The sequence below is a fragment of the Mustela nivalis genome (genome assembly GCF_964662115.1).
Source record: "Mustela nivalis genome assembly, chromosome: 12".
NCBI lineage: Eukaryota > Metazoa > Chordata > Mammalia > Carnivora > Mustelidae > Mustela > Mustela nivalis.
The window spans coordinates 42,511,761-42,524,164 of record NC_139031.1 but is presented as its reverse complement, the minus strand read 5'-3'; the positions used below and the strand labels follow the sequence as shown (position 1 = coordinate 42,524,164).

At 34.8% G+C, this 12,404-nt stretch overlaps 1 protein-coding gene across 3 annotated transcripts in view; it reads left to right on the top strand.

Annotated features, from left to right (window-relative positions):
• Positions 1–12,404, top strand: part of BBS9 (Bardet-Biedl syndrome 9) — a 458,943-nt gene that overhangs the window by 182,870 nt on the left and 263,669 nt on the right. For all 3 annotated transcript variants that reach the window (XM_082691753.1, XM_082691755.1, XM_082691754.1), the window contains 2 exons: positions 5,988–6,090; positions 7,626–7,730. In XM_082691753.1, the coding sequence (XP_082547879.1) occupies positions 5,988–6,090; positions 7,626–7,730 (208 nt within the window). The remainder of the gene's footprint in view (positions 1–5,987; positions 6,091–7,625; positions 7,731–12,404) is intronic.

Genomic DNA, 12,404 nt, shown 5'->3' with positions numbered 1-12,404 from the left:
AATAATTTTTATGGGTTATGCTTAACCATTATGTTTAAATGATCTAGGGTCTTTTTTCTAGAAACAAAATTAACATTTTAAGTATGTTGGAGGAATTGTGTCATTACCACTTAGGATAGACCAACCAGTTGATTGCAGCATCATATATATAAGGGAATCATGCATGCTAATATCTTTCTTCTATATATAATTATGTGTATGTTTGAGAGGAGTTTCTGGTCATCTACCTGCCATGACATTAACTTTAAATGGATGTATTTATAGCAAGAAAATATTAAATGAAGAAGCCACAAAGTAGAGTAGTGACAAATTGATAGTCCTAAAAAAATAGAATATGAAGGGTGTGGTTTTGGTTAAGATTTTTAGTCCTGTCATTGTAGAATTTTAGAACTAGAACTCAAATGTAGTGCCCTCTTAAGGCATTTAGATTAAAGTGTGGTAATCAGTCAGCACGTTATTAAGTTGAAAATATTTATCACTGCCCAGACCTCGGAGCCAGGAAAAGTTGTGGATCTTGGCAATTTGCTTAGTCAAAACTTGGATAGGACTTTATATTTTCTTAGATTATGGGTTGCTGTCCTTGGAGGGGCTTGACAGGGCACCAGGCTTTACCAATTGTGTTCGCTTATACTGGACCCAGCGGGTGGCACAAGTGTGGGGATCTTTAGTAGAAGTTGAAGGGAGCCCAATCTTGTAACAGTTTCCTAAGCTAATATTTTTGGATTCTTGCCACTGGAAACAAGGGTGGTCTTTCCCCACTTCTCCCAACCCCCAACCAATCAAAGGCTCTATCTCATTAATACTTCTGAGTCTGGAAAAGCAGCAGTGGCAAGAAATCAAACGCTTAAGAAAAAAACAAAAAACAAAAAACCCCTGCAGATTTCCAGGAATGATCTATAGACTTTTGTGTAGAGAAACCTCTTTTTATATCTATCTACTGATAATGTTCAGACATACACACATAATAATTCAGGAGCACACTATAAATTGCAAAAAGAAATTCTGTACTTAAACCAGAAAACATTGCTTATGCTAATTCCTACCCCCCCTCAACTGCTAGTTATTGCTCTAAGTAAATACACCTTTCTCACCTATGCAGTTCTAAGGCTTTCATGTGTAATAATAGCCATCTTAAAATGATGGTATGATACTACTGGAAAATTCTTCTTCCTTAGTGGAATTTTTACATTTGAGAATGACTAAGTCTCAGCTCTCTTTCTTACTGTCATTATAAGAGCTCGAGAAAGAATGCAACACACAAGGGTTGCATAAAATCAGCTGGACTTGTACAGCAGACACAGTGACTTCCTGATTCTGTCTGACAGTTTCTCTACAAATTTTGCTATAAATCTCTTCTTATAGCCTTTTATAACAACAGCAGCCAAGATATATAACCATGCAAGTTTCCGTCATAATAAATCCTGTTAATTGAGAAAATTTTTCCACCCGTTCCAAGTGAATGAAGATGTGGCTACCTTGAGTATGTGTGTGTGATGCGTGACCGTCTATTACAGGCAACTGAGGCAGAGTGGTTGTTCATACCTGGCTTTTGGAGTCATATTTATGTATCTAGGATAAAATTTGGTATTATATTTCTTAGGATCATATTTCATTTTGTTAGAATCTGAAAACAGCATGGAAAATTCTTGTATTAATGTTTTATATTTTTGCCTTAATATTCTGTAATTGTTTTTCTTTTAAAATATGAGGTTTATGATCTAGCCAAGTCTTTAACTCTTTTTTTTTTTTTTTTGGCTCAGACACAAGTCTTCTTTGTTCCTCCAGTTACTTTCATCACACATCTCCTTGATTCACATTTGAAAATGCCTGGGCCATTGTTGGGGTTTAATAAATCTGTGCACAAGTGCTATCATGATCTTGCTAACAGTGTAAGATTGTGTGATCATTGTCTAAGTATACATTGTTATGCCAGGCAGAGTCAGAATGTCTGTTCTCTCTCTCTCTTTTTTTTTTTTTTTAATATTTTATTTATTTATCTGAGAGAGGGAGATCATAGGAGGGGGAGGGTTGGAGGGAGAGGGAGACTCAGGCTGAGCAGGGAGCCTAATGAGGGGGCTCAATGTGGGGCTTGATATCGGGCTCCATCCCAGGATCCTGAGATCATAACCTGAGCCGAAGGCAGGTGCTTTACTGACTGAGCCACTGAGGCAGTCCAGAATGTATGTTCTCTTACAAGTAGCTTATTACTACTTTAAGGATTTTCCATTTTCACATTTAAAACTGAGTTCTTATGATATATTCCTGGTGATAGCTTTCAATTCTCTTGCACACATTGGTTTATTAGTGATTATTTAGCTTCTCTGAACCTCTTTTTTTTTAAACTGTGAAGTGAGGATACTTTCTTTTTTTAAATTTTTTATTTTTTATAAACATATATTTTTATCCCCAAGGGTGCAGGTCTATGAATCGCCAGGTCCACACACCCCACAGCACTCACCAAAGCACACACCCCACCAATGTCCATAACCCCACCCCCCTTCTCCCAACCCCCCTCCCCACAGCAACCCTCAGTTTGTTTTGTGAGATTAAGAGTCACTTATGGTTTGTCTCCCTCCCAATCCCATCTTGTTTCATTGATTCTTCTCCTACCCACTTAAGCCCCCATGTTGCATCACCACTTCCTCATATCAGGGAGATCATATGATAGTTGTCTTAGACATTTAACTTCTTGTGCACAAGTGCTATCATGATCTTGCTAACAGATCTTGCTCACTTATTTCACTAGTGAGGATACTTTTTAAATGCAGGGTTGTTTTGAGACTTAACCACAGTTGATTAAGAGCATGGGCTCTGGATTCTGGCAGACAGAAGTTAAATGTGGTTCTTTGACTTACAATCAGAGTGGTGTTGGGCAAATTTTTAGCCTCTCTGAACCATGGTTTTCTTTTCTGTAAAATGATGTATAGTAATAGTACCTGTTTTGTGATTTTGTGAAGATTAAATGAGATAATGCATACAATTTATTAGCATGGTTTCATTAATATAAAAAAGTTGTTAATGGTTTTCATTAATATTATTAATTTTATTTAAATATATATGCGTAGACTAGCATTTATATTATTACTTATAGTAAAATATTTAAGTTGTGTCCTATTTATTTAGTGGACCTGGCATAATTTCTTCTTCCTGTAATTACTATCAGGATTTTACTAAAAAGGTATTATGTTGTTTATAATGACCAGATATCATGAAGGAAGGTTTGCTTGTGGTATGCACATTCCCCTCATGTATTCCCAGGGCATATAAATTAAAAATTGAGGATTCATTGTTCATTTTCTGTGTTTTTTTGTATTTATTTGCATCAGTAGTTATCTGTTAAAAATTCTACTTTGCAATTCAAAATTTTTGTGTTTAACTTATTTTTAAAGTTGTATAGAATACCCACATCATTTAAAATGAATGCAAGATACATAGTAAATTTAATTATATGTATATAATGTTTCTGGGCCAGGTGCATATTCCTGTATATTGTTTATTTTTCTATAGCATGTGTGTATATGTATATATTTTATATATATGTATATGTATATATATATAAATATATATTAAGGAATAGGTGATACATGCCTTTTAATTAGGAGAAATTTGCAAACTACTTTTTTTTTTTTAAAGATTTTTATTTACGTATTTGACAGAGAGAGAACAGTGAGAGAGGGGACACAAGCTGGGAGAGTGGGAGAGGGAGAAATCGGCTTGTGCTGAGCAGGGAGCCCGATGCGGGACTTGATCCCAGGACCCTGAGATCATGACCTGAGCCAAAGGCAGACACTTAATGACTGAGCTACCCAGGTGCCCCCAAAATTACTTTTCTTAAAAATAATTTTACCCTTGTACTATGTGAGTTAATGAAATATATCTGTCTCATATACTAGAATCTAATAATTAGATTGAAAGTTGCTCTACAGCAAAGATATGATATAGAAGGATGTTTCTTAACTCTGTTAGTACATGGCTATCATCTGGGGAGCTAGAAAAAAAAACCAACACCCAGAACTACCCCCAGAGATTGTGATTCAGTTGGTATACCAACCCTGCCTGGGCAGTTGACTGTGATAAGTCTGTCTTACCATACCAACCACATGGATGAACTCATCCAAAGGATGCTGTTCAAAGGCTGGGACTTTAAGGTTACAAAAGTCCAAAGAGGGAACATGTGCAATGAAAGTAAGATATTTAAGCTTTTTCTTTGATAGCCTGAAAATGATGCCCCTTTGCACTGTGGCCCAGTAAAAATCCGTGGGCCTAATGGTTTCTGCTGATGTTTCTCTTGGTGGGAAGTGAGGGAAATCCTGGCCTTCTCTGCCCATATCTGCCCTACTTCCCAGACAAACTGTTAGCCCAGAGTTCTTAGCTTTTGATTCTAATCTGGGAGGGTTTTCTTAGCATCACCATATAAGAGCCAGTTTAGAAATGCAGCCAGCTGAGATATGCGACAATCAATATTACCACTCCTTGATATTTCTATAATTAGATCTGTCATGTATTTTTGTGTTAAGCCATGGAATAATGTAGTGCTTTGATATGTATCTAGTAACTATCCATCTAGTGAGGAAATCCTTCCTTAGAGAATAGTTTATGCAAAAGGTGGTGTGCAGATACTAGATAAGGTCATCCCGTTGCCACATCTATACATGAAAAGAAATGAACACATATTTCATGATGTAAGTATTCACCAAGTGCAGGGTGGATTTTTTCATTTGATTTTGATAGAACTTTTTTTTTTTTTAAAGATTTTATTTATTTATCAGAGAGAGAGAGGGGGAGAGAGCGGCAGACAGAATGGCAGGCAGAGGCAGAGGGAGAAGCAGGCTCCCTGCTGAGCAAGGAGCCCGATGTGGGACTCGATCCCAGGACGCTGGGATCATGACCTGAGCCGAAGGCAGCTGCTTAACCAACTGAGCCACCCAGGCGTCCCAATACAACATTTTTAATAGCTTTATTAAGTTATTATTCATATACTGTACAATTTACTCATTTAGGAGTTCCGTTCTCTGATTTTTACTGTATTTACAGAGTTGTGGAACCATCCCCGCAATTCAAATTTAGAACATATTTGCCTCCCTTAAAAGTAACCTCATGCCCCCTTCCCTCTTTCATCCTCCACCTCTCCTTCATTCCCATCCCTCAGCAACTTCTAATCTATTTTCTGTCTTTATAGATTTCTCGATTCTGGACATTTCATATAAATGGAATCATACAATATGTGGTTCCTTGTGACTGGCTTCTACCCCTTAGCACAATATTTTTAAGGCTTACCCATGTCGTATTATGTGCCAATACTTCATTTCTTTTGATTACTGAATACTATTTTGTTGTAAGGATATATCATATTTTGTTTATCTGTTTATCAGTTGATGGACATTTGGGTTGTTTCTACTTTTGGCTATTGTGAAGAATGCTGCTATGAAATCTGTTTACAAGTTTTTGGGTGGACATATGTTTTCATTTCTCTTGGCATGGAATTTTGAGGTCATATGGCAAATTTATGTTTAATTTTTAAAGAAACTATCAAACTGTTTTCTTGCATGGCTGTACCATTTTACGTTCCCATCAGCAATGTATGAGATGTCTTTCCTCACATTCTTGCTAACACCTATTTTTGTTTGTTCTTTTAATTACATCATTTTAGTAGATATGTAATAGTATCTCATTGTGGTTTTAACTTGTATTTCATAGTGATTAAAGATATTGAGCATTTTTTCATGTGCTTGTTTGGCCATTTCTATATCTCCATTGCAGAAAGGTCATTTAACTCCTTTGACCAGTTTCTAACTGGGTAGAAAGTACCGCTTATGTACTTACCCATTAATCTGCTATTTACGTTACATGTTATGTTTTGCCACTACTCATTTTTTCTCAGATAGTGTTTCCTAATTATTTGCTAGTGATTTTTTTACATACTTGTGCTATCATATCAACTTGGATAAAATGTAACTTTCTATTGATAACAATTTCTGTTTCCTTAGGTCACGTTGCAGAATCGACTGGCATTGCAGAAAGCCAAATTATCAGTCTATGTACAGCCACCTTTAGTACTGACCTGTGATCAGTTCACCTTTGAATTTATGGGTAAGTGTTCTGCTTTGGCTTAAAGTCTGTCGTGGTGTGAGGTTTTCTTTTAATTAAAAAAACCTTTTTTTTTGGTTAGTATTTTTATTTCATGGCTGTATTTCTTGTCTGAATAATGAGCCTGGTATCTTTCTAAAATCAATAATTGTGTTGTTTTGCTTATATTTTCCCTTCAAACATCAAGCATGAATGGTACTTTTTTAAAAAATAGCAATGTTTAGTGAATGGTCATTCAGCTGAAGTAATTATAGATTTTCAAGTGCTTTCCTTAACTAGATGGGCCTGTAATTGTACTTAAATACTATAATTTGGAAGGCTTTCTTTATTGGTGTTTCTCTAGTGAGCTGTTTATTGAATCAGTTATGTCTGAAATAAGAATATTGGCTTTAGAGTCTGGCCAAAATTTGAATTCTGGCTCTGACACTTACTCAATGTGTAACCTACAGTAAGTTACTTTAGTAATTACTTGGAACCTCAATTTCTTTTAATCTGCAGAAAGGGTATAATATCTGTCTGGCAGGGCTGTTTTGAGGATTTAATTAGAAAATGAATCTATGTAAGATATCTCTAATAATGCCTAAAATAGTAGACAGGTCATAAATGGCAACCCTTAGAGGTTTCTTTGCAGAGAATCTCTCATACCCTACCATTTACATCCAAGTTGTCATTAGTCCTATCAAAATGATTTCTGATTTATCTTTCTACACTTTTTCTTTCTTTCTTTACTGCTGCTGTTCAGTTGATTATTCTGTATCTTTTTCATGATGTCAAGAACATATTTCTCTTTTGCTTTTGTATTACCAACCCTTACTTGAGTGTGCCTGGCAGATAGGGGGAATTAAATAAAATATTAATTGAAACACTGAATGAATGGTTGAATGGTTGAAGTCATCTTATAGGTGATATCCAGATATTGGGTTCTCACTTTATATTCTAATTATGTTCACAATACTTCCAATTTGTCTTTCTAAAACACATTCTGAACAGTTTATTTTTCTAGTTAAAAGCGTCTTAAGACTGCCTACCTCAGGTTGGAGGTCAAATACATGAATATAGAAGGTAACATACAATCTGCAAAGCTGTTACAGTTATAGTTACATCCATATGCAATACCCCTCTCCCATTTTCCCCTGCAGTCTGTATTATAGCCATGATAAAGTGTACTAATCCCAGTTCCCAAATTCTCTTGCCTTTTTGTGTACATTTTTTTCTGATCATTCTGCCTATTCATCTGACTAAAGAGAAGCAGTGATGTAGAATTTGGGCACCCTTGCCCTGAAGTCAGTTTTCAGTTCTCTATTGGCTATATGACCTTGGGCAAGCTTCTTACTCTCTCCATAGCCAGTTTCCTCATGCACAAAAGGTGGGGACAATAATAGTACATACCTTACTCTGGGTTATTGTGAGGATTAAATAAATTAATCCATCTAAAGTGCTTAGGATACTATCTGGCATGTAGTGTATGCATAATTTTAACTGTTAATAATAATTGTCCAACATTTTGAAACTTAATATTACTTTCACATTTCTTATAGCACCAGAAATGAATAGAACGGTATCCTTTTCAGTTTATCTGAAAGGGAGTTACACACCACCTGAGTTGGAAGGAAATGCTGTTGTTTCTTATTCCAGACCATCAGGTAAGCACACAGTTGTTCACAGATTTATAATCCTAATTACTACTTTTAAATAATTGGAGTTATGAGTTAAATGTTTAAGTGTTTAAGACTGAAAGATACATTGTAAAATAATGCTAAATGGAAAAATAATTCTTGTCTACTGTTAAATAAAATTGTATGTCTAAATTTTATGTGTTATGGATTATTAGAGATAAGATGTTTAACTGATTTCCAACATATAATGTTTGATTCTGTCTTCTCAGTAGCAAATATGATATATTTTTATTCACACTCAAAGTATGGTATTAGACTTCATTTATTTGAAGAAAAAAGAAAAGCCTAGTCTGAATTCATGAAAAAGATTATTATGAATTTTTCTAATATAAAGCAATATTGAGTTTCAGACACTGTTTTAATGAATGACTAAATAAAACTCTTTTGTATCATACATGTTAAAACATTTAAGAACACATTTACTAAAATTTGATCTGTGTTTTTTCAAGAAACTCTTTTGAAACAAGTTATCTTTAGTCCAGTTGAGATTCAGTTAGTGTAAATTTTAACTTCATTTGGTCAAATTTTATAGTTTGGTTTTTTTCCTATGCAGTGAATTTTTCATATTAACTGTTTAAAAATCTATTTATTGGTAGAATATGAATAGTCATTTTTTTTCATGATGTTTTAACATAGTGTAACTGATAATAGGGTATTTTAGCAATGTTACATTTGTATTTTTTAAACATTTCTATACAGTTTTTTAGTTCTAAAAGATTTAGAGATGCCTTGATTATCTTTTTCTTTTCTATTGATGTCCACTTTGCATATTTAGCAATATTTTTCTTTTATTTATTTCTTTTCAGCGTAACAGAATTCATTGTTTATGCACCACACCCAGTGATCCATGCAATACGTGCTCTCCATAATACCCACCACCTGTCTCCCCCAACCTCCCACGCCCTGCCTCTTCAAAACCCTCAGATTGATTTCCAGAATCCATAGTTTCTCATGGTTCATCTCCCCTTCCAATTTCCCCCAACTCTCTTCTCTCTCCATCTCCCCTTGTCCTCCATGTTATTTGTTATGCTCCACAAATAAGTGAAACCATATGATAATTGACTCTCTCTGCTTGACTTCTTTCACTCAGCATAATCTCTTCCAGTCCCGACCATGTTGCTACAAAAGTTGGGTATTCATCCTTTCTGATGGAGGCATAATACTCCATAGTGTATATGGACCACATCTTCCTTATCCATTTGTCCATTAAAGGGCATCTTGGCTCCTTCCACAGTTTGGCAACTGTGGCCATTGCTGCTATAAACATTGGGGTACAGATGGCCCTTCTTTTCACTACATCTATATCTTTGGGGTAAATACCCAGTAATGCAATTGCAGGGTCATAGGGAAGCTCTATTTTAAATTTTTTTTTTTCTTTATAAACCCATTTAATTCTCACAACAAGTTGGTATTATGTTTCTCTTGCTTAAATATTTTTGTTTCTGTGAAAAAATAATTTTCTAATAGTGTATGTAATATGCTCTCAATTATTCTTTTTTTTAAAATTTTTTATTTTTTTATAAACATATATTTTTATCCCCAGGGGTACAGGTCTGTGAATCACCAGGTTTACACACTTCACAGCACTCACCAAAGCACATACCCTCCCCAATGTCCATAATCCCACCCCCTTCTCCCAAACCCCCTCCCCCCAGCAACCCTCAGTTTGTTTTGTGAGATTAAGAGTCACTTATGGTTTGTCTCCCTCCCAATTCCATCTTGTTTAATTGATTCTTCTTCTACCCACTTAAGCCCCCATGTTGCATCACCACTTCCTCATTTCAGGGAGATCATATGATAGTTGTCTTTCTCTGCTTGACTTACTTCGCTAAGCATGATACGCTCTAGTTCCATCCATGTTGAAAGGGGTGATCTATTTTTAATTTTTTAAGGAATCTCTACACTGTTCTCCAAAGTGGCTTCACCAACTTGCATTCCCACCAACAGTGTAAGAGGGTTCCCCTTTCTCCACATCCTCTCCAACACATGTTGTTTCCTGTCTTGCTAATTTTGGCCATTCTAACTGGTGTAAGGTGGTATCTCAATGTGGTTTTAATTTGAATCTCCCTGATGGCTAGTGATGATGAATATTTTTTCATGTGTCTGATAGCCATTTGTATGTCTTCATTGGAGAAGTGTCTGTTCATGTTTTCTGCCCATTTTTTGACATGATTATCTGTTTTGTGTGTGTTGAGTTTGAGGAGTTCTTTATAGATCCTGGATATCAACCTTTTGTCTGTACCGTCATTTTCAAATATCTTCTCCCATTCCGTAGGTTGCCTATTTGTTTTGTTGACTGTTTCCTTTGCTGAGAAGAAGCTTTTGATCTTGATGAAGTCCCAAAAGTTCATTTTCGCTTTTGTTTCCTTTGCCTTTGGAGACATATCTTGAAAGAAGTTGCTGTGGCTGATATCGAAGAGGTTACTGCCTATGTTCTCCTCTAGGATTCTGATGGATTCCTGTCTCACGTTGAGGTCTTTTATCCATTTCGAGTTTATCTTTGTATATGGTATAAGAGAGTGGTCGGTCGAGTTTCATTCTTCTACATATAGTTGTCCCAATTTTCCCAGCACCATTTATTGAAGAGACTGCCTTTTTTCCACTGCATATTTTTTCCTGCTTTGTTGAAGATTATTTGACCATAAAGTTGAGCGTCCATATCTGTGCTCTCTGCTCTGTTCCACTGGTTTATGTGTCTGTTTTTATGCTAGTACCATGCTGTCTTGGTGATCACAGCTTTGTAGTAAAGCTTGAAATCAGGTAACGTGATGCCCCCAGTTTTGTTTTTCTTTTTCAACATTTCCGTAGCAATTCAGGGTCTCTTATGATTCCATACAAATTTCAGGATTATTTGCTCCAGCTCTTTGAAAAATACGGGTAGAATTTTGATTGGAATGGGATTAAAAGTATAGATTGCTCTATGCAGTATAGACATTTTAATAATGTTTATTCTTCCAATCCAAGAGCATGGAATGGTCTTCCATCTTTTTGTGTCTTCTTCAATTTCTTTCATGAGTTCTGTAGTTCCTTGAGTACAAATCCTTTACCTCTTTGGTTAGGTTTATTCCCAGGTATCTTATGGTTCTTGTGCTATAGTAAATGGAATCGAATCTCTAATTTCCCTTTCTGTATTTTCATTATTAGTGTATAAGAAAGCAACTGATTTCTGTACATTGACTTTGTATCCTGCCACATTACTGAATTGCTGTATGAGTTCTAGTAGTTTGAGGTGGAGTCTTTTGGGTTTTCCATATAAAGTATCATGTCATCTGCGCAGAGAGAGTTTGACTTCTTCATTGCCAATTTGGATACCTTTTATTTCTCTTTGTTGTCTGATTGCTGTTGCTAGGACTTCTAATACTATGTTGAACAAGAGTGGTGAGAGTGGGCATCCTTATCGTGTTCCTGATCTCAACGGGAAGGCTGTCAGCTTTTTCCCATTGAGGATGATATTTGCTGTGGGTTTTTCATAGATAGATTTTATGAAGTTGAGGAATGTTCCCGCTATCCCTATACTTTGAAGCATTTTAATCAGGAACGATGCTGGATTTTGTCAAATGCTTTTTCTGCATCAATTGAGAGGACCATGTGGTTCTTCTCTCTTTTCTTATTGATTTGTTCTATCACATTGATTGATTTGCGAATGTTGAACCATCCATGTAACCCAGGGATGAATCCCACCTGGTCATGGTGGATAATCTTTTTAATGTTTTAACAGTGTTTTTTAATAATTATAGTTTTAATTTTGTCTAAGTAAATTTTCTGGCTTATGCATTGGCAACTCTATACTCTAGATGATTTTACAACTTTAATACATATTTTCAAAATCTATTTCTTCTGCTTTGTACATTATTTTGCATTAGGTTGTTAAAAATTCATTATTAGCCAGAATTGACCATTTGGATAATTTATTTAGATTTTATTTAGATTATTAAAATTATTAAATTTTTAAAATTCTTAAATTTTTTAAAATTTATAACACTTATAAAATTATTCAATTAAATTATTAAAATTTGTGGTAATGTAAATATTTTATGTTTAAATGACTTTGAGAAAGCTGGCTTCAGAAAGAAATACAAAATTTTCATAAGGCATCAAAGAGTGATAGATATTTCTGAAAAGAACATTAGTAGTTTTAATGTTATTTTAATTTTGAGTTGTGAGGTAAAAAAGAAATATTTAACTAAAATCTCTAGATCATTTATCATTGAGTGTCTCCATAATCAAAGGGAATTTTATACATTTTATCCTTGTTACATTTCAAATATGTGTGGTAGGTGTTGATGCTTTAATTCAACTAAGTATTTCACTTGTTTTCAGGGAAAGGGGTAATGCTGGTTGAATATGAATTTAACATAGAGAAATGGATTATGTAGCAAGTGGGCAAAATGTTTTAAAAATACATTATGAAGTTGTAAAATCAGTCTGTGTTCTTATGGTTACACATGCCATTTTTAACTATTATGCTTTTCTAAAGACAGAACTTAAAAGATTATAAATTATTGCTAAATCAAAGAACAACGTTAATTAGTCAAAAGTCAATTAGAAATTAAAATGTAAAAAATATCTATAAAAGTAAAGGAATACCAAGACAAGCCAAAAAGACATTATTTTTGACAAAATGTCAAAAATACATTATAA